Source organism: Anolis sagrei, chromosome 8, assembly GCF_037176765.1.
Source record: "Anolis sagrei isolate rAnoSag1 chromosome 8, rAnoSag1.mat, whole genome shotgun sequence".
NCBI classification, from domain to species: domain Eukaryota; kingdom Metazoa; phylum Chordata; class Lepidosauria; order Squamata; family Dactyloidae; genus Anolis; species Anolis sagrei.
In genome coordinates, this window is record NC_090028.1 from 34,045,969 (window position 1) to 34,073,372 (window position 27,404).

At 38.6% G+C, this 27,404-nt stretch overlaps 1 protein-coding gene across 12 annotated transcripts in view; it reads left to right on the top strand.

Annotated features, from left to right (window-relative positions):
• CHD9 (chromodomain helicase DNA binding protein 9) overlaps positions 1-27,404 on the top strand; it is a 102,670-nt gene that overhangs the window by 6,956 nt on the left and 68,310 nt on the right. For 7 of the 12 annotated variants that reach the window (XM_060787996.2, XM_060787993.2, XM_060787998.2 and 4 more), the window contains 3 exons: positions 3,848-3,950; positions 6,090-6,182; positions 9,928-11,514. In XM_060787996.2, the coding sequence (XP_060643979.2) occupies positions 10,081-11,514 (1,434 nt within the window). In that variant the 5' untranslated portion in view covers positions 3,848-3,950; positions 6,090-6,182; positions 9,928-10,080. Of the gene's footprint in view, positions 1-3,847; positions 3,951-6,089; positions 6,183-9,927; positions 11,515-24,203; positions 24,639-24,728; positions 24,997-27,404 lie in introns of those variants that run through there. The other 5 variants (XM_060788000.2, XM_060788001.2, XM_067471113.1 and 2 more) reach the window with 4 other exon arrangements.

The following is a 27,404-nucleotide window of genomic DNA, read 5'->3' on the forward strand; positions in this document are numbered from 1 at the left end:
ATACAAAACCAATGTAAATAAGCAACACAACAATATACAATCAAAACATTAAAACACTAAAAATGATCACAGTGGGCAGGGCCAAATCCAAAGATTAAAATTTTGAAACACTGGGAGATAGGGCAGTGTAAAATATCAGGAAGGGGGTCAGGGGATAAGGTAGGATTTAATTGCACTAACCAGAAAATAAAGTGCTTCTGAGGACGCTTTATGCAGAGTTTGGAGCCCCCCCCCCCCCAATTGGAATCATCATTAATTGTAGAAGGGTGTGTGTAAAAGCCTTCAAATTGTTGGTTATGGCAGTCCCACAAATTTCCTAGGGTTTTCCTAGTCACAGAGTACACAGAGGTGGTTTTCTGTTGCCTTCCTCCTAAATATAGTGTGCAGAAGTGGTGATGGTCCCTAGACTGGTGCTCTCCTTTAGCAAGGGGCTGTCAGAATGAAGCATTTGTTCCCAATGGACACACATCTAGAGCAAGTTCTTGTCACACTGGAAAACATTGTTTTCCACATCATACTGAAAAGCAATGGTCTAGTGGTTCTCAACCCGTGGGTCCCCAGATGTTTGGCCTTCAACTCCCAGAAATCCTCTAACAGCCTAGACACAAGTGCCTAGTATTCTTTGGCAGTCCCCACTGCTTGCCATCAAGATCAGACAGGATCTGGTGCCTTTAAATGCTATATAGCATCCCTGACATGAATTCAGGTTTAAATGACGTTTACTAGTTCAGTGTACCATTTAAATAAGAGGTGAAGAGCACATGAGAGGTCATAGCAGGATACAACATGTTTGCAAAATGAACATGTTCCTTGCATTTGTACAGAGAAATTAATAACAGGATATGATGAGAGAGACTGAAAAGGTGGAAACATATGTGCTGCTGGCTTGGAAATATTGGGGAGACTTATTGTCAGATTAGTAGGCTGGTGTACTTTGATGAAGGTCTTCTCTGCAGACAGAAAACACTCCTCTAAGTATTTGAAAATATATGTGGGTACAGCTGAGCAGTTTGAAATGATGAAGGGATTCTAGGCAGTCTTCCCCATATGCCAGTGAGAGTAGACCTCAGAGCATTTGAATTGTGTCTATTTCTTCATTGGTTATTGTAAATGAACTGAAACTTTACTCCAGTCAAATGATCTGTAGAATGCTAATGCTTAGGAAGGTTAGATGGCTATTGTAAAGCACATTGAATACTATAGTTTCAGAGTTTTTGAAATTTACACCAGTTACTTTATATATGCCTATATGTTATGACCAGACATATCAATATTGTTAGCCCGGGCACTGAGGAGGGCAACAGATATTAGTGAAGTTTTCCAGATGTGTACGGCTTTCATGATTTTATATTTTTGCTACCTGTTGCCTTGTGTCCCCCTTTTCCTAATATCTTAACCTGTATCATGCCAAGATAAACAGCAAGAATTAGCAAAACATCTTAGATATATTCTTTATGTAGTTGAAAATTAGAACTCCAGAAGTAATATTTGTACCATCTGTCTTTAAAAGGATGACTGCAATATTGCTTCTGGTCAACATATGATATATATGCTTCCAATGTTATCCACTACAGTGCTGACATTCTTTTTCATCTGATATGTGGAAAGTATAGAAATTTTCAGAATGTTACAGGTTGAGCATCTCTTATCCAGAATGACAGGACATGCTATTATTCTCAGACATATTTAGTTTTTAATGCTTTTGCTGCAGTATATATTTTGGAACTATAACCAAGCAATTTCTCATATATTGCCCATTTCATAAGCTTAATTGGCAGACGAGGTCTGACTGGAAAGTCTTTATAATGTTATTTAGCATTCTTTAACATCTGTCCTTGTTCTGTAAGTTAACACTGGCATTTTAGATGATGTTTTAAACCTGAAAAATCTAGATTAAAAGCTACTCTACCCTTATAAAGATCTCTAGATGGTTCTGCTTTTGCTTTCACACTCAATTAGTTCTGCACAGAGTTCTGAGGTGTTTGCAGAAGGGTGAGTTGCAATAGTAATTGATAGTAGTATGCATCAAACAGGTAAATGGCTCAGTTAGTACTGGTTTCTCTGTGCCATGCATAAAATTACAGATGTTACGCATAGTTTTATATAATAATAAAGCTATATAGCTTCCCAGCACCAGAAAAAAGAATTGAGTATACAACAAATAAACAAATTAAATGTTGTCATAACCTTTACTATTTAATTGTCACAGAGTCTATAGTCATGATGGGATGTGACTCAATATGCATTTGATCTGTGAGTAACATTTAGTAAGAGGTTATGTGTAGAAACTAATCTATATAATGGGATTTTTAAAAGAAGCTCTTTAGCTCAGTGTTACAGCACATACTATGCATACAAAAGTACCAAACTCTTTTCTTGACATCTCCAGCTAAAGGGTGTTTGCTGACAGGGTTGGAAAATGACTCTGTCTAAGATTTTGTAGATATGCTGGCAGTCCAAAGAAAATGTCATGTAGCGCAACTGTATAGGTCACCTTTGAACACAACTTCATTACTGTACTAACATTTTTGTTGAAGCTGTCTTAAAATAGTTTCTGAATATTTCACTTGAAGTCCTTCTGTGTAGGTTGCTCCTTTGTAAGTGAGCATACTTCTGACAATACTAACATTCACATGAAGGCTTGAGTTACAAATTGAAAGAAGAAGGGGAGAAAGCTGGCTTGGCATATTCTTGATCACTATATTTCAGTAAAGTTACTGACTTTCCTAGCTCAGGTCTGGTAATTTCTGGATCAGTAGTGTTATTTTAGTTTCTCGAGGGCTAGTTAGAGTCTTGAAAATAAATCCCTTACTGGATCAGGTCATTGTTTGATTGGATTCCAGTTTTCACATTTATACTTTTAGGTTAGGTTTCCAGCAGTTACAGCAGTAGTTCCCAATCTTTTTTTGACCATGGATCACTTGGCCAGAGACCACATCAACCAGGGACCACTTTCCAACATTAGTACCAAAAGGGTTACGAATCGATTTTTGGTCAACTTTAGATATGGTTTGGTTAATTGGGGTGCTGATTGAGCAAATTGTATTGAACAAACCACATCAGCTCTAGTATCTGATACAGAACATATATTATCCAGTAGTCGCTATTTGGTCACCCAAAGAAAACCATATTTAATAAGCCTCAGCACTATAAGAGGGTTTTGCGAGCCTAGTCCTTGCAACGATGTAGTAATGGTGAGGCCACAGACCATATTTTAGTTTTTGCGGACCACTGGTGGTCCACGGACCACAGGTTGGGACCACTGAGTTATATGAACGATATTTTACTATCATTTTCCCTCTGTAATGTTATCCTCCATTAACTTAAACAATCCCCTTAAAGTTGCATTATGAGTTTCTACATCCAAATTATGTTGTTTTTTTTATAAAGGAGCACCCCATTTTATCTGTTTTGAATTGCCAGACAGTTTGCTTATATATATATTAGGTGTAATTAAGGTATACATGTAGAAGAGTATAGGCTTAAATCCATTTGCTCATTGAACCAATTGACATTGCATTGATGGGATTTTCATGTATCTTAACAAATCATTCAGCAAGTGATTTGTTAAATTTAGTCTAGTTAGAACTAACAAATGGATTTAGTTCAGAGAGATAAACAAGTATGAACTGATACTTTTATGCATTGTTATTACTTCTTCAAATTATGCATACATAGAAAATTATCTGGCTAACATTTTGTGTGTTTTGCATGTGTTGTAATCTGATGTTAACTAAAAATAATCTGCGAAGTTGTTAGCACTCCTTAGTTCTTTTTGTGTTAAGAGGCTGTTCATGTGATAGCTCTGTCTTAGCTTTAATAATGTTTTCCCCCTTTTCTCTCCCAGTTTTTCTACTGTACTGACAATATTGCTGCGAGGAAGTATTTTTGATTGATAGCTATGTGACAGAGTTCAACCCACATAAGGGAACCATTTTTTGCACCAAATGGTAAGGGTTTTTGTTAGATAATTATTTTGAAAATAGAATGTGTTTCTGTTTTGGGCATCAGATCAGATTTTTGTGGTCCTAGAGAAATTGAACAGTGGTGTTGTGATTACAGAAGGGACTTATGACACTGCAAATAATCTATATTGTACCTTTGATAACACCAATGGTATACACTTTACCTAGATTTTCTTTATTGTAGAATGACATTTGGTTTATTTTAAATTGCTTGCTTTGTGTTTGCATGTTACCTTTCTCTAAGCAGGTAGCCACACAGTATTTCATAAAAATAGACACACAAGCCACTTTGAAGATAGGCTGAGATCCTACATATAATGTTTAACTTACAAGGACATAATCCTACTAGTGAATTGCAATAAGGTGCATCGGGGCACTTTTCACAGTCTCTGTTGTGCAGTGAAGGCTCCCATTGCACATGAGGGCACAATATATTCTTGTTTGCTCCAACAGCCCTTCTTTCACAGTGGAGGATGATGCACATCCATTCTGTTGCTCAACAGCTGTTCCACTGGCTTTACATCCACAGTGGTCCTCATGGTGTAGCCACATCTCCACTGCCCTCTCTAGAAGACAGAAGCTGTGCAATGGCACAGTTCAGCTTTACACAATCATAAATTGATTTGCAATGATGTATCTTCCCAACAGGATGCCAGTCATATTTTATATTTGATGTTCGGTATATCAAGGCTTATGCATATGTGTCATTTCGCTAACAAGGGAAAACTTGGCTTTGGGAGCAAGCATTTGGCCTAGCATAATTATCTGTGCAATACTGTTGGAATTGACGAATATGATTATTTGATCATCTGGTTTTGGATCTATGCACAATAATTGTCTAATGTTTACATGTGTTGTTTAATTACTTTTAATTGTTGTTGTTTGGGAATGGAATAATGCCAGTTATGTAAGCCTCCCTGAGTCCCCATCGGGGTGAGAAGGGCAGGATATAAATGTCGTAAATGATAAATAAATAAATAAATAAATGTTACACCTAAAAATAGCAGCGGGGCTTATCTCATGACAGAAGGGAGCCTGGGGCACACTTTGAATTTTTGCCAATATTCTTACAGAAACAGCAAGTCTAAAGGTGATATTTCTACTTTATAACTCTGATGCACAGTATTAAGTACGTATTTAAGTGTATAAATTCTATTCAATGTCACCAAATCAATGGGCCCTGGAAAATAAAAGGAAGTGCCGTTGTGATCTCACAATAGATTTTTCAGAATTTTCCTTCCTTATACTAGCTACAATCTGCAACTGTGAGAACTTACTTGTACCTGAGGATTTGAGAAGCCCTTCAAAACTTTATAGGAGAGAGTGGGGAGTGGAATCTGCAGCCTGGAGTCATATTAGCATCAAACTTCATGTGTTCAGAATGAAAATAGGAAAAACTATGCTGCAAAAGAAAGCTTTGAGAAAGATATGTGAAGATAATGTCCTCTGGTTCAGACAGCTTAAGGAGCTTGTGGGCTTCCTTCCCATCATTTTCTTTTTTCTTAGATTGCCATTCCCTCATCCCCTTTTTTGCATTAACAGTGTTATAATAATATATGTATTCTGAGTTCAATGGTACTCTTATTGTTAACCAGTATATACAAACCAACTCAGATCCTAGTTGTAAAGCTCTTGCATGAAGGAGCCCCAAGAGACTTCCAGTTTCATATTCTTTCTTGCTTTGCTTGGCTTAAAATTAAAATCATGATTAAATCTGCTCCAAACCATGGTAATTCTACATAGATTTTGTAGGAGGCAACATTTTCTTTCTTTAATTGACATTTACAATAAGTATTAGGGGTTATTTAAGATCTGTGGTGATATCACACATGCTTTGAATGAGACTGAAGTGTAGCTGTTCCCTCCGTGCCCCATGATAAAACATAATGATATGCTGGTACAAATATTTTGGATCAAAATGTCAGTTCACTGTCAATTACTTTCAGAAACGCGCAGTGTCTGGCTTAGGCATCCAAGTTTTGTACTTCTAGATTGTGACATATTTCATAAAACATTCCTGAGTTAATTTAATGGTACTTGTCAAACAACTAAAGTTAAATCTGCACAGTAAGCAACTATTTTGAGATTTTCTGGTTGTCTCCAATACTGTGATTTGTCTTTCAGATCCCTAATGCTAATGAGCTATTTATCAGGGAACAACTATTTCCAAGGATTATATGAAATGCTTGCAGTTGAAAATGTGCTATTTATTAATGGGTAAGCATACTTTTATTTTTCCTGTTAATCAAATGACGTATAATACAATTCTACTGTTTCCAAACAATTAATTATTGTATACAAGTGAAATTTAATTTTTAGTGGAACTACCATGTAATTTTATCACTAAACCTTTATGGATTTGATCAAGAATTTTTCTTCATGTGATTAACTTAGCAACATAAACTTCCTTGGAAATGAGATAATCTTCATTCTTGACCCCGGAAGCTCCTTCAGTGAAGTGATACTTTTCCACTTATGGACCAATAGTCAGTTCTGAATTTGAACCTTTTAAATGCAATGTGGTTTTGGTCATTGGGAATTCATTACAGAACTTTTATTTTGCATCATTTGCAGGGAGAGTTATAGAGGTGACTCAAATAGCTTTTTTAAGTAGTACTTCTGTCTGACTTTGTCATTAATTTAAAGTATTTGTGATAGAATTAACGTCCATATAGTATAACCCCATATCAATCAAACCGATAATAGTAAACACTATATTTTGACTTTGACTATGGAAGTATAGCATAGAATTGTACTGGAAGAATGACACAGGTCCACAAACACTTCCAGAACATTTTGGGGCGGGGGGGGGGGGGGGGAAGGATAAGTGAAACATAGATATTGAGACCGCAGATAAAGGGGTTGTACGCTATAGATCAGTGGTTCTTAACCTGTGGATCCCCAGGTGTTTTGGCCTACAATTCCCAGAAATCCTATCCAGTTTATCAGCTGTTAGAATTTCTGGGTTTTGAAGGCCAAAACATCTGGGGACCCACGGGTTGAGAACCACTGCTATAGATAAATATAACTTCCCCAAACAAAAAGTGTCAGGATGTGAGCGCTGTAATGGGAAGAAATGGCCCCTGGACTCCAGTGAGCCTTCGAAATTCCACCAGTTGGAGTTTCAGGTGAGGTAAATACCATTTATTTCCATGTAACATTAATTTCACTTAACTTGGTTCTGTTTTCTGAATATGCTTTGTATTTGAAATCCCAGGAAAGATCATAACATGTACTTTTGTAGGCTAAAACGTTAAACAACACAAAGTTCTGGAGTAGGTTATTCAAATAGGTGACATTGATATTTTTCCAGTTAATTGGATTTTGTGGATTAGTTTGTTGAGCATGATTTATCTTTTGAATGGTGTTTTTAGTCTGGGTCTAGTTCTTTGTGGCAGTGCTACTTTTCAGAAACTTTGTTTCTTTCTTCCAACTTTGTTGCTGTGGTGAACAGCAGTGGTTCTTCTGTTGACTTTTGGCCTACAGCTTCCATCAGATATAGCCAATGTGTTGAATGGTAATGGACAGTGGATCATCCATCTTTATCTACTCTGCTTTTTTCTTTTTTGGCGGGGGGCGGGGCTGGGGGCATATGAAACTATACTGCAGATACGTATTATTGTAAGAAAGCTTAACATAGTTTTTGTGTTGGACTAAATTCTCTGGAAGACAGGGTTTGAAACCCTGCTAAGCCATAAAAACACTTCATGATCTTGAGTAAATCACACTCTCAGAACCTTAGAAGAAAGCAGTAGCAAATGTTACCTCAACTAATAAATGTAATGAGCTACTTCTGAATTCCTTTTCGAAACACTGTGACTGAAAACATAAAAGCAAAACATTGGTTTAAAAATTCCTTGTTATCAAGTTGGAACTTGGAATTAACTGTACTACATCTCCCTTCCATACCATTTTACTTTCATTAAGTGATTCAGAGGTAATCTGTCACTTTTGAGTAGGTACTGGCTGTCTTGAAGTCCCTCTGAATTATCCATGAAGAGAACCTAGATTTCTTCTGGAGGGGTTTGGAAGATGTTGGCTTTAAGCAAATCCCCACACCTCCCCTGACCCCACAAACACTTGACCATTTGTGGTTTAAGCAAACCATAGAATTTATCTGTGGTCAATATATTGTGTTATCTGGCAGCAGGCAATTTGCTTCCAATGTTCATTTCCAAGAAACCAGAAAAAGCCAGTTTCTCCAGAATATTTGTGGGAAAGGAATCTGTCCACTTTGCAGTATGACAGAAAAAAACTACTAATTGCATCACTTTTGAGCATCTAGTAGTCAACTTAGATTGCACTTTTCTGCATGGCCTTTGGTCCTCAAAACCAAGAGTGTCCTTTGGGACCAAATGTGTTGGTTTGTTTTCAAACATTTTTAATCTGTTGTTGATTGTGCAGAACAATTCAATTTGTTCTCATTGCAAGCAGGAAGGCTCAAGTTGTATGTGCTACAAGCTACTTAATCTTTTTTTAAAAAAAAACAAACAAACATGATTCCCACAGATCTCTGACTTATTTTGTTGTGGAAATACATCCATTGAATTAAAGTCTACTCCTTTATGTGAAATAATAAACCAGGGCTAAACAGAGAAGCAGAGTTATAAATATGACACAATTGGTTATTAATTTTCTCTAATATTCAGGCTACAAATACTAATAAAATTTCAATTGCAGGTAGAGACATTATTTTCAATTAATTATCTTCATGTGATGAAGAACCACTGTGCTGTCAAACTGCTGACAGTTTGTTTTTCTGAACAGTTAAGGAGACCTTTCTTTCCAAGTACATGATTTTACTTAGTGTAGGATCGCTTATATAGAAAATCTAATTTTTACAATCTCTTCTTTAAGCAGATATAGATTGTATAATATACACGGCAGGCAGAAAAAAATGACTTGAAATAATAGATTCTTTTTCTTTATAATAAAAATGTACACACACACAAGCAGATGCATGTACATTGTTGTAGCTGTTAGTATGCATGCTTACTTAGGAAATAGGTCAGTTAGCAAGTTGAAATAGTCTTGGTTCCGTCAAAGGAAGGTAGAACTTCATCATCCAGACACTGTGTTGAACTGTAACTACTAGCTGGCCAAGCCATTATAGCCAATGATGGAAGCTGGTGTACAATAGCTATTTATTTTTATTTACTTCATTTGTATACTACTTTTCAGTGGTTTCCAACATATTCACGACAAAAATTTAATGCCTGACAAAAATATATTTTAAAAAACCTAGCATAAGAGCAACTGTAACATATAACTATAAATTAAAATATTAAACCATGTTAAACAGAGAAACAACATCTGGACATTTAAACATGGAATTAAATGCATATTAATATAAACATTTATTTATTCATTTAGTACATTTCTATACCGCCCTTCTCAGCCTTCCGGCGACTTGAGGCAGTTTACAAGGCAAGAATTCAATGCCACATTAAAATCACATAATCCAGAAACCAAAGTCCGAGGCCTTTCCAAGTGTTAATTGCATATAATCCTGTTCATTTCTTGCAGTGTTTACTGCCCAAAGGCTTGGGCCCACATCCTTGTATTTACTTTCTCCCTGAAGACCAAAAGGAAGGGCACTGATCTAATTTCATTAGGGAGGGTGTTCCACAGACGAGGGGCCACCACTGAGAAGGCCCTGTCTCTCGTCACCAGCAGTTGTGCCTGCAAAGAAGGTGGAACTGAGAGCAGGCCTCCCTGGACAATCTTAACCTTCTAGATGGTTCATAGAGGGAGATGTGTTCAGACAGGTAAACTGGGCTGGAATATCTATAGGGCCATATGCTGCCAACCCTTGATTTGAACTGTTCTGCTTTTCTGTTTTTTGATTGTCACATGATGGCTGACCAAAATGGGGTATGGGTGGCAACACAATTATAAACAAATTCCATACATTCTTATTGTAAAGTATCTACTTAATTGCTTTTTTCCCCTTCTTGCCTAGGATATTTTTAATACTTCAAGACATTATTTGCTCAAAAGTGCTAATGGATGATGTCATCATGGCTTAGTTAAGTGTTTGATCACTGCAAATGATCTGTTGCTGTATGCTGGCAAGAGGCAACTGGTAGTGTCAAAGTAGTGCAGATATATCAAGATGACAGATCCTATGATGGACTTTTTTGATGATGCCAACCTCTTTAGCGATACCCTAGAAGGTTTGTCAGAGGATGCCTTTGTACAGACTGGACCCGTTTCACTCGTTGACGAATTGAACCTGGGTGCAGAGTTCGAGCCTTTGCACATTGACTCATTAAACCATGTTCAGGAAACACAAACGCAGCAAAAAATGAATGAATTTGAACAACTAAATCAGTATGATTCTCTGAAACTACAAGTGAACCAGTCTTTTAGCAGTCCAACCGAAAATGTTCTGTCGCCTCATTCTGAGTTCAATTGTTCACCCATTCATTCCCAAACCCATACCAATGGGCTGTTTCCTGATGTGGCAGATGGAAGCCCGATGTGGGGGCACCAGACTTCTAGCAGCACTTCTAATCAGAATGGGTCACCTTTTCACCAAGGACATTCACAGTCTATGCAGCAAAACAAAAGCTTTGTAGCACATCACGATTTTGCCTTATACCAGGCCAGCGAACAGCACCATCCGTGTGCCTCGTTGCAGTCACAGCAGAACCGAAATGGCATGAGTACAGGAGATGGCAGCCGGAATCAACCAGAAAATTTCATGGAAATGAATGCATCTGTTCCACATAGAACCAGTGTTCCCCATCCACCTCAAGCTGCCAGACTGTCAAACTCCCAACAGTCTATCTCTGTTCAACCGTTTTCTCAGACTGTGAATGACTCACCCCACTTCTGTGGGAATCAAGAAGGAAACTTCGATGGACACTCTCCAACCATAACACCATGCTCTGTTGTCAACACACAGTTTTCTGCTCCTTTTTCCTACTCTGGAAACCGCATCTCTCCTACCAGTCTTCTGCAGTCTTCCACAGTTCTTTCTGCTGGTCAGCAAACACATCCTCTTGTTGATTTTTCTGAGAATGATACCTTTGCACCTCAAAGACGGACCAAGCAAGGGAATGCAGAGAGCGTCCTTAATTCAAGTCCATCATTGAATTCAAATAATTGCCAAGTGTTGCAGTCAGCACATTCTCAGGGCAACTTCAGTAGTTCAAAACCATCGGTTGTGAACATCAATTTCCCTACCCCTTCTGGCTCTGGTTCTCAGCTGAGCCATTTCAGTGATCCTATAGAAAGCAACGGATTTTCATCTATAGATGAGAACTTGCTTCAACAAGTTGAGTCTCAAGCTGAATCATTTACAGAACTAGATTCAGAAGCTCTCCTTCAGGGAGATCTTCTTCCTCAGTTTGATGAATCTGCATTTGTTCAGGACAACTCCAGTAATGAGAGAGAACATCCCCTGGAACGCCGCGTTGTTCCAAAAGCAGCACAGCCCTCCCACTTTGCACGGAGTCAGTCCCAAAACTGCAGTCAGCCCTGGTGTCCTCCCGGTTCTAATCAGCGTCATCAAGAGCGAAAGCGTGCAAATGCGCAAGGCCAGGTAAGTAACGCTTTTGGGGCAGGATTTTGCGTTACTGTGATCAGTTCATTCTTTAGTTTGTTGTTGGCCAAAAGTAATTAGTGGCTCATCTACCACAGTGGGGCAAAACCATCTTCCTCAGTGGGGAGCCTCCTCTCCCCAATGGGATTTGAGGGAGGGTAATGTCAAATTGTGGTTCTTAAAAAGGTACTGAGTCGCCTTTGGGCTGATATGGGCGGGATGGAAGTGACGTAAATAAATAAATAAATAGTGACGTATTTTGGTAACTTTTTTGTAATGTATATACGGTCATATTATAAACCAGGGGTTCTCAAACTTCTTAAACAGAGGGCCAGGTCACAGTCCCTCAAACTGTTGGAGGACTGGGTTATAATTTGAAAAAGCATGAATGAATTCCTATGCACACTGCACACAACTTATTTGTAGTGCAAAAAACACTTAATACAATAATTAAAATAAAGAACAATTTTAACAAATGTAAACTTATTAGTATTTCAATGGGAAGTGTGGGCCTGCTTTTGGCTGATGAGATACGGTTGTTTTTGTTGTGGTTGTTGTTGTGTGCTTTCAAGTCATTTCAGACTTAGGTTGACCCTGAGCAAGGACCAGGTAAATGATCTTGGAGGGCCGTATCCGGCCCTTGGGCCTTAGTTCGAGGACCCCTGTTCTAAACTATGGATTGGAATACTGGCCAAAATCCAGTCATGATGCTGGCGGAGCATTCATTTCTATCAACTGGGCTCCCATCCTCTCTGTCTGCACAACACTGTTTGCTGTGTTCCCATCCTGGAAGGGGATGGATCTTTTCCTCAGCTCCCCAGAAGTAATGCTTAGATGTATTTTCCTAACCCCTTCATCACTAATTGACTCTTCCAACACCATCAGGTTATGTTGTGCTAGAAAAGGAAATCTTATATAAAGAGTTAGTGCAGGAGTCCTGTTGGAGGACCGGATTTTTTGCACTACATATCTTATTTGTAGTGCAAAAAACACTTAAAAACAATACAATAATTAAAATGAAGAACAATTTTAACAAATATAAACTTATTAGTATTTCAATGGGAAGTGTGGGTCTGCTTTTGGCTAATGAGATAAAATAGTTGTTGCTGTTGTGTGCTTTCAAGCCATTTCAGACTTAGATTGACCCTGAGTGATGGCTGGGTAAATGACATTGGAGGGCGATATCTGGTCCCTGGGCCTTAGTTTGAGGACCCCTGAGTTAGTGGATACTTAGTGCTCAATGTTCATCAAAGTTGTTGTAGAGTAGGGCAATGTCAGTGTATGTCACCAGTAGGATCCTAATGATAGCATCATGCATCTTCAATATCTTTTGAATTACTTATTTTATTGAGAGCATTTATATACCACTCTTCATCCAAAAAGACTCCCAGAGCAGCTTGCTTTGTTCCATTATATCAGCGTACCTTAACCTAGGAGTCGGGACCCCTGGGGGAGGTGTTGCGAGAAGGTTTCCGAGGGGTTGACAAAAACCATCAGAAAACATATTTCTAATGGTCTTAGGAACTCCTTTGGCAGAGAAGGCTGACGATCTCTCCATGTGCCTTTCTCTTCCTTTTTGGAAACAGACGGTGAATCCTCCCACCAAAAGCCTTCCTCCACTCTCAGCCAAGGGGAGGGCTGTTTCTGAGACTCCATGCGGAGAAGGGAGGGCAGGTGTGCTCGGCACAGGGCAGTGTGCTGCGCATGTCCGGGCGAAGGAGTACGTGCGAGGCTGGAGTGAGTCCATTCAAGGCATGGGGCTTCTGTTTGAGAAGTTCGGCTCAATTCTGTCGGTGGAGTTCAGAATGCTCTTTGATTATGGGTGAACTATAAATCCCAGCAACTACAACTCCCAAATTTCAAGAGCTATTTTCCCCAAACTCCACCAGTAATCATATTTGTGCATATTGAGTATTTGTGCCAAGTTTGGTCCAGATCTATCATTGTTTGAGTCCATAGTGCTCTCTGAATGTAGGTGAACTACAACTCCAAAACTCAAGGTCAAGGCCCACAAACCCTTCCAGTAATTTCTGTTGGTTATGGGAGTTCTGTGTGCCAAGTTTGGTTCAATTCCATCATTGGTGTAGTTCATAATGCTCTTTGATTGTAGGTGAACTTTAAATCCCAGCAACTATAACTCCATAATGACAAAATCAGTCTCCCCCATCCAACTCTACCAGTATTCAAATTTGGGCGTATTGGGTATTTGTACCAAATTTGGTCCAGTGAATAAAAATACGTCCTGCATTTCAGATATTTACATTATGATTTGTAACAGTAGCAAAATTATGTATTAGCAACAAAAATAATTTTATGTTTGGAGTCACCACAGCATGAGGAACTGTATTAAGGGGTCGTGGCATTAGGAAAGTTGAGAAACACTGAACTATATACATCATTCTGACACATTTTGCAAATATTGGTGTGATACATTGTCACTTTGATCTAGATTGTCTTGGCAGACTGCTGTCTATATTTGTGCTTTCAGTTATGCCAACTGTTGAGCTTTGTGCTGTGAACTGAAGGAATACAAACAAACAAAATTGAGACTTCCAGTGCTGCTTGATTCAGGTTTCTTCTCAGTCTCATGAAAAGATCTCCCAACAGTTTTACACTAGTTCGTTGAAATGTTACCATGACGATCCTTATTGTGTGTGTGTACGTGTCTTTAATAAGCTGAATTACTTTATATACTCATGTTTTAGTCAGAAATTGACTTCTCAGTGGGTTAATGTAAATACTATATCTTGTAAAAAAGAACCATTCCCTTGAATAGTGGTAAAAGGGAAGCACTTAATCTGTTCAAAGAGAACTTAAAAGAAGCACTGTACCTTACTATTACTACTACTGTCCTTTTCAATGCTTGGAGATGAAAATGGTGCATCCTTTGGTTAAGATAGCACTGGCACTTTCCCCTTTCCACAGAATGACTGTCGACTTATCCATGGGTCCCATCAAAATCTGTATTTTTAGCCCCTCAACTTTAAACTCAATGTATTACCAAGTATATGTGGTAATTCAGCTACATAAAACATAACAAAGCAACAAAGGTTCTTAAATGTTGATGAAATTGTAGCATATTCAGTTACTGTAGCATTTTTTTGTAGTTGTAGTGAAAAGCTAACAGTTATTTAGAAAATGCTTTTTGAATTGTAGGATGATTTGTTTCAGTAGCTGAGAAATGGTTCTTTGATTTTGAAATCAGTTGTCAATAATGATTGCAATTTGAGCATGAACTTTCTAAGAGAGGATGTATGGTGATGTGATCAGATTATAACTGTTTTATGTTCTTTATATGATATACATATACATACACACACACACATATACATATATATATGTATGTATGTATGTATGTATATGTATATATATAGGAGCCCCCGGTGGTGCAGTGGGTTAAAGTGATGAGCTGCTGAGCTTGTTGACCGAAAGGTCACAGTTTCGAATCCGGGGAGCAGCGTGAGCTTCCGCTGTCAGCCCCAGCTTCTGGCAACCTAGCAGTTTGAAAACATGCAAATGTGAGTAGATCAATAGCTATCGCTCCAGTGGGAAGGTAACGGTGCTCCATGTAGTCATGCTGGCCACATGACCTTGGAGGTGTCTCCGTACAACGCAGGCTCTTCGGCTTAGAAATGGAGATGAGCGCCACACCCCAGAGTCAGACATGACTGGACTTCATGTCAGGGGAAGACCTTTACCCCACACACACACACACACACACACATATATATGTGTGTGTAATGTTTGTTTGTGGGATTAACATAACTCAAAAACCACTGGGCGAATTAACACCAAATTTGGACACAATACACCTATCAGGCCAACGAGTGACCATCACTCATAAAAATACTGAAAAACACCCAAACTAAAAAATACATTACAATGCATGCGCAAAACCGAATATATACATATACACAAATATATACACACACATATACACACATATATATACACACAAAACACATATACACAGACTGAGCCACAGCAACAGGTAGCAGGGGACTGCTGGTGTGTGTGTGTGTTTGTTTGTGTGTGTGTGTTGTGTATATATACACACACACGCACACATACGTACATAAACATATAGGGAGAGGGGCAAGGGGAGAGATGAAATCTTGAAAACATGATCCTAGAAAGATATTTACCATATCTTAGAGGACAAGTTAGATGCTAAGCAGTACTTCCAATTGCTTGACAGGAGTTTACTGTACTGTATTTAGACTTGACAGGGGGACTCTGGTTAGCTTGAACTGCAAAGTATTTAAGTATGTAAAACGACTGATTAAATACCAAAAAGTGCTCCAATAACAATCGTGATGCCTAATTACTAGATGATTTAAGATTTGAAAGTCTGTGCTATAGGTGGCAAGGAAATCATTTGAAACATCTTAAGTCACATATAAACATAAACTGCAAATATCAACCATCCAAGTTTTTTGTTTAAACCCATGTTTAATTTTTTTAGTATCCCAACTACTCAATCATGATAAATATTTTAATTATGTGCTAGCCAAAATTATATTTTAAATGTTTGCCTGTTTGCAGTACTTAACTGAAAAGCACAAGTTCTCAGAGTGATTTACAGTAAGAATTCCAGCAGTTAAAGGCAACCATAAATTTAGTGTTGCATAAAAACAGCAAAAGAGTCTAAAATAATGCATAGAGAGACTCAAGAGTAGCACAAGATTTTCATAAATATTAAAACTCCAGAAATGTGAAGCAAGTGACATTGTAACTGGTGTTGAAAGAATTACAAGGTGAGTGCTATGTTACTCATTTTTGGGAATGCATTCCATAATCTGGATGCTGAGAGATTCCCCTCTTTCTGACAGCCCCCATCATAAAGGACAGAATACAACCTTTCAGTTGATGGGGGCTGTGATGATTCATAGACATCTGTTAAAATTTGAAAGTACTAACATTATTTTCAAAGTTACAGAAGCACAGGTGCAAGTTTCAAAAAAGCCTTCCTTTTTTTGTAAACTGCCCTTAAAATACCAGCAATATTTTTGTATTAACATAGTGGTGGAGGAAAGAGGGATAACATTTGCTAAACATGTCAGAAGGCTAATGCCACTCAGTTTGCCCTTTGTTATGTTATTCGGAGTGAAATATTTCCATAGCACTATATAATGGAGCGCCCTGTGGTGCAGCAGATTAATCTGCTGAACTTGCTGACTGAAAGGTCAGCGGTTTGAATCCAGGGAGTGAGGTGAGCTCCTGCTGTTAGCCCCAGCTTCTGCCAACCTAGCAGTTCGAAAACATGCAAATGTGAGTAGATCAATAGGTACAGCTCCAGTGGGAAGGCAACAGAGCTCTATGCAGTCATGCTGGCCACATGACCTTGAAGTTGTCTATGGACAACACTGACTTTTAAGCTTAGAAATGGAGATGAGCACCACCCCCCAGAGTCGGACACGACTAGACTGAATGTCTAGCCTGAATCTATATAATAATAAAATAATAATTATTTATTTATTACTGCCTTATGTTTTGATCTGCACAAACTGAATCTTGCATTCCTATTAATGTGACAGATGTAAAAGGAAATAAATGCCATCTCCCCCAGTAATGTTGATCAAACTTTTCTGGTGCATGGGCCATGAATACCTTACAAAACAATATGATCCTGCAAATCAGCTAGATTGTTGATCTGCATTTTTTTTTATTCACATAATGCTTCTAAAATCTCAAGAAAGTCCTCAGAGGTGGTCAGTTGTCTGCCTTGTCAGTTCTTTGTTAGCGAAAAGCTTCTTGTGTCCTGGATTTCCACAGAATGGCAGCTAACAGTGAAATATGATCCTAGCTGTTGCTTGGTGTACTGTACTGCAGAGTCTGCCTAACGCTTTGCCAGGAAACTAAATAACAGAAAGCAGAGTTGTTAACAGTAGCTTTTGCGCTATTGGCTTTCTGTGTGCTTATTTCGACCAAAAGATAAACAGGAAGTGGATTCCAGGAAGCGGAGGGTGAAGGGAGATAGTGTGGAATTCATGGGTCATTGCAATGTATAAGGACTGTGTGGTGGAAACGCAGATAGACTAAATAGAACTGAAAGTTTGGTTGCTAAATAACTAGAAAGGTACGTTTGACAGAGTTTAAAACTGAACTGTTAATTCAGTTGAAGGAATTATATTTGAAACTTGATACACTGTGAGTTATGATAAAAGTAAGTCTTCTGCTCCAATGCATCCCAACCCCGTCAATGTGGACACAGTGAGAAGTCAGGGAGTTTTCACTTCTGTTTTTCCTTGTACCTGTTTTGCATTGCCTTTAAAAGGCAAACTTTGGTAATTTTAAAGCCAGGGTTTGCTGAAACACTCCATTTTCAAAAATTGTAGTTTGGTGTTAAGCTTAAAGAATTCGTTTCTTAGGTCCATGTGAAATGACAAGCTGTGTTTTTAATGGAGGAGGAAAGGAGAAGGAGAATGTGAACTGGATATTCAACGTGGGCCACAATCGTAATAGTAAAGCATAGTTTAGTGTAACTTTAAACCATGATTCCTTGTGACTTCTAAAGTAACTGTCAGTTATCATAATAAACTAACACTAGGTCTTGATTCATCAAACTCACTCTTTGAGTTTTCATTTCCTGAGTGTCATTTATGGTCCCTTAAGTCTGTTAGCAGAAATGAACTGTGACTTCAGTAATTCTGTTATTAGATGGATAAGCTGTTTGAGCAAATTCCTCAATAGTTTTTGCAACAGTTCATTCATGTCTCTCGGATCTGTTTTTGATCTTCTAATCTTTGTACCAAAATTAGGACTGCAGCTCATTGTCCAGCGTTCTTCATGTACCGCTTCCAAGGTTTTCTATGTAGTATAAGTGATTTTGCTATTGGAAAATATTGTGAAGTTGATTTTTGGTATGAAATGTGACTGAGTTTTTCTCTGTATGCCTAGAGATAACAAGCAATGTGGAAATCCTCTTCATATTGTAAGCAAGGATATGGTTATCCTAGTATTATTCTGGGATCACTTTGGTGGCTTCTGTTTTACATTGTTGGAGACTTTACTGTTTGCTTCAGTATTCCAGTAATGCACTGTGTGCAGTTTCCAATTGTAAAATAAAAACATGAGGAAATGCTTACTTATTTTGAGCACTATGTGGATAATAAAGCACTACATTGTTTTAGAATGAAACAATACATTCATCTCATCTTTGTATCGCTGTTCTATAGCATATTAGAATACAATTCAGTATTTAGAAAAATATTTCTGCAGAATTATTTGGAAAAAGTAGAATTTATTAGATTGGCATTTTTTATCATGTCAAAAGCGACTTGGGAATATACTGCAAGTCGCTTCTGGTGTGAGAGAATTGGTTGTCTGCAAGGACGTTGTCCAGGGGACGCCCGGATGTGTTACCATCCTGTGTGAGGCTTCTCTCATGGCCCCGCATGGAAAGCTGAGGCTGACAAGACAGGAGCTCATCACGGATTCGAACTGCTGACCTTCAGATCTTCAAGTCAGCAGTTCAGCCAGCACAAGGGTTTAACTCATTGTGCCACTGTGGCTTGATTAGATTGGTATATGCTGGTAGTATTACTAATAGACCACCAACTACTTAATGGGTATTTTTGTACATACATTTTCAGCACAGTGATTTAATAATGATAAGAGTATGCTGAGTAATTCTTGCAACTATTTAGTAAAGTTATTTTAGAGTCATTTAGCTTTAATGCAGGTACAGAATAAGATTGACTACCATATAGGAGGGAAAAAGTTAAACAACGTTTGAGACAAGCAGTTGGTGGAGATACAAATTAGAATTATTAATAATGAGCTAAGTGGATAAAATGAGGAAAAATCAATTGAGTCTGTTTATTTAATTAAAACCCACTCTGCTTGAAATGAGGATGTATTCCAACAATTAACAATGGAAACAGAAATATTACACTGAAAAATAGTAGAGCTACACAATTAACCTTCAAGCCGTTTATAATCCAAAAAGCTTATTAAAATACATATAAAAGTTGTGCATTGCGTGACAACTGTAAATTACAGACACAGCACATTACAAACAATAGATCTTGTTTCTTAATTTAGATGCGAAATGGTAACAGAAGAATGTGGAGCCTGAGAAACTACTCTCTGATCCAATTGTTGAACCCACATGATTTTCTGTATCAAAAGCCATTGACTGTTGTGGGACAAATTTTGGCAAAGTGAAGAGCCGAAGGCTGTTTTTATAAGTTCTGGGCCCTTCTGACCCCACTAAGGAAACAATTGAGACCAAAAAGTTATTTTTCCTGTTCCTGAAAGACTCCAGGAGCAGTTGTTCTGCATGGAGGCAAATCAGAGTGTGTTCTCAAACAAGCAAATAAAACAAAATGAAACACTAAAGAAGGCTTTCTTAATTTTTTTAAAAAAATCTTGTTTGGGAGGTCCTGGAGGTTGGAAAGAATACCATAGACATCACAAAGTTGCCTTTTACTAGAAGGCTTCTAGTCTAGATGGATTTTCAGAGAGGGGTTAATCTCCAAATTAAGATCCTCGGCCAGCGCTACTGAAGCACCCTCTGCCCCATAACTGCAGTGGAATCTATTTTAAAGTTGCATCTGCTAAAAATGTCGAAGGCTGTATTGCGCCTCTTTTTTAATTGGAGGTGAAAAACAAAGCAAAAGAAGGGTTATGGTGAAGCGGCTTAGTGATCAGGGAATTGCTGCAGAACAGCCAGAAGATGAATGCCTTAGTATCTAAAATTATTTAGTGTTAAATAAACATGATATCACTATACACATAAATACGTAAACAAGGTGTGCTCAGTATTAATAGCATTGGGTCTAAATCCAGTGGCTCGTTCCAACTAAGATAGACCCAGGGCCCTTCCACACAGCTCTGTAATCCAGAATATTGAGGCGGATAATTCCACAATATCTGCTTTGAACTGGGTTATCTGAATCCACACTGCAATATATTCCGAGTTGGTACAAAATGCAGCTGCTCAGCTTCTTGCGGGAATTCCAATGAGATGCCACATAACACCAATCTTACTACAGCTGCATTGGTTACCAATTGAGCACCGGATCACTTTCAAAGGGATGGTACTCACCTTTAAGGCCTTGCATGGTCTGGGGCCAATGTACCTGAGGGACCGCCTCACCCCCTCCCAACCCCAGAGATCCCTCCAGTCTGAGGACCAAGATCTATTGGAAATTCCCAGTGTCAAGACCGTGCGTCTAACAGCAACCAGACGCAGAGCCTTTACAGCAGTGGCACCATCACTCTGGAATACTCTGCCACCTGAAGTCCGTGCCTTGCAGGACTTATCAGCTTTCTGCAGGGCATGTAAGACATACCTGTTTCGACAGGCCTTTGATTGTTGATATTGCTGTTTTTAAATTGTTTTAAATTGTTTTAAAATTGTGTTAGATTTTAGTCATTCTTGTAAGCCGCTCCGAGCCCCAGGGGAGTGGCGGCATATAAGTTCGAATAATAAATAAATAAATAAAATGTGGGATTTTATTCAGATGTGTGAAAGGGATCCCATTTAACGAGTTGCTTAAGCTCTTCTGACTTGCAAGTAACTAACGGCGCTCCATGCAGTCATGCTGGCCACATGACCTTGGAGGTGTCTACGGACAACGCCAGCTCTTTGGCTTAGAAATGGAGATGAGCGCCAACCTCCAGAGTTGGACACGACTGGACTTAGTGTCCGGTGAAAACCTTTACCTTTAATCAGTGACTTCAAATGCTCGTGGATCGCCACATCCTGTGTCTAAACTGGCAGTGATATGAATGTGGATTGCTGTCATGAGCTAGTTTGGGGCATATGGCTCACTGTTTGCCAATTTTCCCAGTGCTTTTGATAGAATATTGAAAAGGGGAGGCAGTATGCTTTGTGCTAAAGAGTTAACTAGAACTAGCCTGCCTGTCTAGACACTTTTTTTGAAACTGAAAAAAAGTGAGTATATTATATTAAAATGTATTAGCTAGAAGCAGAAAAAAAACAGGCCCACACAGATCTCTTGTGGCTATTGACCTGGAAACAAGGTGTTCTTAGGTGTTTGGTTTGTGGGTAAAGATGTACTCATCTATTTACTAATGGAATAATTTTACGGAACATGCTGCTTTAGTGTTGTGATATAATCTTTCAAAATTACCTCTGATTTGTCACATATATTTTCCCCACACAATTAATAATCCACCTCCTATTGCCTTGTCTCCTGTCTCCCAGAGAATAAAGAAGACAGCCTTACTCTAACATGGAGACAAGACACATGGTGGTGCTGCATTTAAACTGAGGATCAACCTTCCTTATTCCAGGCCATTAACAGAGTGGGCTATTCAATTTGGAAAACAATTAGATGCCTAGATTTATAGAGTTACCTAACTGGTTTTCCACCAAATGTCCACCACTGGCACTGGTATCCATTAATTTGCTACAAGCCTGCAATGCAAAAACAACAATGATAAAACTTTATTTCTAGACTTCACCTCCCTCCCAAAAGGGACTCAGGGTGGTTTACAGCACCAAAACAGGCAAATGTTCAGTGTCTTACAAAGTAACAAACATCAGGAATAATACAAAATAATACACAATAATAACAATAACCTTATAATGAAAGAATTAAATGTTGAAATTGAGAATAAACCAATTAGACAATAAACTATCATTTTATCATTAAAAGCAGTTAAACATGAATTGCGTATGAAATGGCTAACACAGGTGTTTATTTAAAAGTATCATAGCCATCATATAGTGCAAATGGGTTCTCCAGTGTTCTGGTGAGAATAGTATCTTAGTATTCCTCCTTTCTATATGCTAAAGTGCATAAGTGCATCTTCAAACTTTTTTTTTATGGGGAGGAAAGTAGGGGCCATTTTTATTTCTTTAGGGAAGGAGTTCGAAAGACAGGGAGCAATCACAAAGAAGGCCCCCTCTCTCATTCCCACAGCCAAGCTTAAGGCGAGGGTGGGACTGAGAGCTGGGCCTCCTCCACTGACCACAGTGCATGAGATGGTCTATTTAGGGAGATGTGATTGGACAAATAGCCTGGACCCAAACCATTTAGGGCTTTAAAGGTGATGACTAGTGCTTTGTATTTAGCCCAGAAGTGTACTGGCAACCCAATTTTATGCTATCATATATGCATTTTCAAAACATATGACTGAATGAATAATGTACGAATAACTTGGGCTTTATGTAGGTTGCTAAACACACTAAAATGTGCTTTGCATCTTTTCCACTTAGGCAGAATAAATTAAATGCAAAAATAAAGAATGGGGGACGCATGGCTCGAAAAAGATCTTGGAGTCCTCGTGGACAACAAGTTAAACATGAGCCAACAATGTGATACGGTGGCAAAAAAAAGCCAATGGGATTTTGGCCTGCATCAATAGGAGTATAGTGTCTAAATCCAGGGAAGTCATGTTACCCATGCTCTATTCTGACTTGGTTAGACCACACCTGGAATATTGTGTCCAATTCTGGGCACCACAATTAAAGAGAGATCTTTACAAGCTGGAATGTGTCCAGAGGAGGGTGACTAAAATGATCAAGGATCTGGAGAACAAGCCCTATGAGGAGCAGCTTAGAGAGCTGGGCATGTTTAGCCTGAAGAAGAGAAGGCTGAGAGGAGACATGATAGCCATTTATAAATATGTGAGAGGAAGTCATAGGAGGAGGGAGCAAGCTTGTTTTCTGCTGCCCTGGAGACTAGGACGTGGAACAATAGCTTCAAACTACAAGAAAGGAGATTCCATCTGAACATTAGGAAGAATTGGGTTGTTGTAGGGTTTTTTTGGGCTGATGTCAGGAGAGAATGCCTCTAGAACATGGTCAGATAGCCCAAAAAACCTAAAACAACCCAGTGATTCCGGCCATGAAAGCCTTCGACAATACATTAGGAAGAATTCCTGACAGTGAGATCCGTTCAGCAGTGGAACTCTCTGCCCCGGAGTGTGGTGGAGGCGCCTTCTTTGGAGGCTTTTAAACAGAGGCTGGATGGTCATCTGTCGGGGGTGCTTTGAATGCAATGTTCCCGCTTCTTGGCAGGGGGTTGGACTGGATGGCCCATGAGGTCTCTTCCAACTCTATGATTCTTAAGAGAAGAAAAGTGGGATATCAACAACTTGGAAGCTGTGATTAGTTTTGAGAGTTTTGGCTGAATCTTCCCCCTTTTATAATAATTTAAATTAACCTTTTATTACATTATCGTAGCAGTTACATTTTCTAGGGCAAATAGTCTGGATTTTTGGTGAAGAAGGCCTTATGTAGGACAGAATATGATGAAATTGTTTTGTTTTTGTTTTTTTAAAAAAATACTGGTGCAAAATAGTTTCTGAATGAAGCGCTGTATGTAGCTCTGCCCTAAAATATTGGTTTTATTCACTTTCAGAAATTGTTTTTTAAAAAAATTGGTGCAAAATAGTTTCTGAATGAAGCACTGTATGTAGTTCTGCCCTAAAATATTGGTTTTATTCACTTTCAGAAAAGTAAGGTTGTATTTTGTGAAGGCAAATATCTAAGCATGGAATCTTGGGCAGTCTTTGATCCTCTTGGCATGAAGAGACTCCTGTTTTGTGCATCAGAGCAGTAATACAGAGATGTATTTCAATGGAGGTTTCTTGGACTTGAGCATTCAGCTGTAGGAGATGGAAGGGTAAGAGTTAAGTCCCATACCACATATAGGGGAGAACAGTCCATTGAGGGTTAAATTGCAGAGTCTAATGGAATAATAACTGGTAGCACCATCTGCTGGCCTACTTCCGCAGAAGGAGTCAGTATTTTTAACGACATCTCTAATATTCATGCTGATGCATTTTGATGCTTTGTGCATTCATTTCTTTCTGTGTTTCCTTGGAATCTGGCTATCTGTTTACGGCTGTGGTTGAAATTTCACCGTCCTGTGGAGGTTGACATTTTCCTTTTTTTGCCGGGCAGTAGATAAACAAGAGGCTCATGCTTGTCAAGGAAGGAATATGTTGGTAAATCACAATGTGTATTTGTGGAAGGCTGTGCCGATCTCCTCCGCTTTGAGCTTGCTAAACAGGCCATTTAGCAATCTTCTTTCAAAGGTTGTCTCTTGAGCTCTCCTACCTCGGGTGCTGGAAAAAAAAATCAGAGGGCGAGCCTTTGTCTGATGCCAAAAATGTCTTCAGTGAAGAGGCCAAGAGGAAGGGTAAGTGAAAGCTTGAATGAGTAGGAGGAGGAGGGGTTCTTTGGGCTAAAAGGCTAATGGGATTGAATAACCTTCCTTATTACTGGCTGCTGCTACGGGAGTCGTGCTGTATCGCCATCTTGAGCTTGTTGCTGTTTTCTCGAGTCTTGGCGATTTGTTGTAGCCCGCAGGCCTTGAGGTGGCATTTTCCTTTGCTATCGCAAGCCCTGCTTTCTTCTCAGTGCTGCAGTGTTGCTGTTAAGCTTTGATGAGGCACAGATAGGAAAATGTACCTAGTGAAGCGAACTGGATTTGGCCTGAAAATGTGCTTGGAAATCCTTGGCTTTTCCCCATGCCGTAGTCAGAGGCACATTTATGGGTGAGAACATTACAGAATTATTATCTGTTCCCCCCTCCCTCCCCCTTTTCTTTTTCTGGTCTGTTTGGATAGGAAATTCTTCCCATTCCTTACATTGTGTTTTCCTTAAACTGCCTTCCATGAGATCTCAGAGGGGCTGCTATAATTGCTTATGTTAGAATCAGGAATTTGAGTCTGCGTTTACAAATAACAACCAAACAAAGGAACTGTTTAACTGTTTCCTGCGATCGGTTGTAGATGAAATACTGAGCAGAAGAAATGTTTGGTAACGCACCGAGATTAGTTTAGCAAGGGAGGCTTTGTTTTCCTCTGAAAGGCAATTCTACTTAAATGCGTCGGACATTAAAACAATGATTTATGTGCAGATTATGTTATGACGTAAACTTTGATGTTATGTAAGTTGGTATAATTTGCTGTTGCTACACCGGCACATAAAACCTGTACCTTTGATTTTCAAGGCTGATAAATGAATTTAAATTTATATCTTTTCAGTGTGTGTGTAACTGTTTATTTGTAATGGTTGGGTTTTCCCTTGATATTTTAAAAAATGCAAATGGATCATAACATTGGATTACATTTGAAATTGTGGAGAATGGGATCATGAGACTAACCGTAGGAAAATCTATTTTATGTGTGTGTATTATATTATATTATATTATATTATATTATATTATATTATATTATATTATATTATACACACACACACATACTGGTAAAGGATGAGTGGGCCTGTGAATTTGAAATTGTTTACAACAAGAGCAAAATAGAAACTACAAGGATGAATAAGGGCAAAAAGTAAAATGGAGATAGTGATTTTTTGCACCGGGAATTGTATTGTGAGCCACCCATATCAGTATTTGAAGCCTGGAAACTGGACCCTATTAATTCAGTGGGCGGTGTGTATCCACCCTCTCCTTTATATGAGACATTAAACATTCAAACCATGAATATCTTACAGCAGAGAACCTTTACAACAAACGTTTGAAATTTACAATTTACTGCAGTGTTATGATTAAATGTATAACTTCAAATTACACATTTTTGCTTCCACTACTTTATCAATACAAAAGGGCAGCTACAGCCTCTGTTATTAATATTAGAAAAGGTAAATCAGCTTTAAAGAAAAACCCATTTCGATTACTTTCCCTTTCTGCCTTTTCATTGCGCAAGTAAAGACTTCACTTTAGATGAAGTAACTTTGGTTATGTAAAGGCTGTTATTATAGCTTTCCTCCATTTTCCCCCTGTTAAGTAAACTTTGAAGTACTGTTTTCTTCAATAATATAGTGTTACCCACTATTTTTTCTATTCCCTTATGTTTAAATTTATGATTGCATGTCAACTTTTTATTTCACTGCCTTTGTATATATGCATGTAATTCTTCTCTGTGTGACTAAGGAGTTCTGTTGCCCAAATCTGCTAATTGGAATGGGTCACGATGGGATGGGGATGCCTTTCTCTATTGGAGCTGTGATAGAAGGCAATGTCTGTCTTGGAAGCTCCAGTACAACAATAGGAAGTTGTGGGGATGTAGTTCTGATTTGACTGGTGCCTCTACTAGTACTCAAGGAGAAAGACTTGAAGCAAGCTTGGATCCCTTTCCCTTTCATTTTTTCTACAAGGCCTGGAACATTAGGAAGAACTTTCTGACTGTGAGAGCCATTCAGCAGTGGAACTCTCTGCCCCGGAGTGTGGTAGAGCCTCTTTCTTTGGTGGTTTTTAAACAGAGGCTGGATGGCCATCTGTTGGGACTGCTTTGAATGTGATTTCCTTGCTTCTTGGCAGGGGGTTGGACTGGATAGCCCACAAGGTCTCTTCCAACTCTCTGATTCTTTGATTCTAAGACCTTATTGCCCTCATGATAAAGTACCCCCCCCCCCGTCCTTTATAAAGACCCACCCCTTGTGTTCCTCCCTTACAATTACACTTTTTATTCCTATCTCACCCAGGGTTTTAACCTTTTAATATTTTATCTCATACATCTGGCCCACCCTTTATGCTTGATTTTACTATGCTATTTTATACTGTCTATTTTATCTGTTATTTTATATATTTTGTTATGATATATTTTTGCTGTTTTGTGTCTAATTATTTTGGGCTTGGCCTCATGTTAGCCACCCTGAGTCCCCTTTGGGGAATAAAGATTATTATTATTATTATTATTATTATTATTATTATTATTATTCCCTTCTATATCATGAGGTCCATGAGGTCACGAAGAGTCGAAAACGACTGAACCTATGAACAACAACATATCACCCTAGGCTGGAATACCTTTCTTCCTATTCTAACTAATGGGAAGGAAATTGAAAGAGAGAGCCAGAAAAGAAATATGGAAAGATGCCACCCACACCTTATCTGATATGAATTTGCAGAGTTTTGGAAACGGCAGACAACTCACCTTGTTTC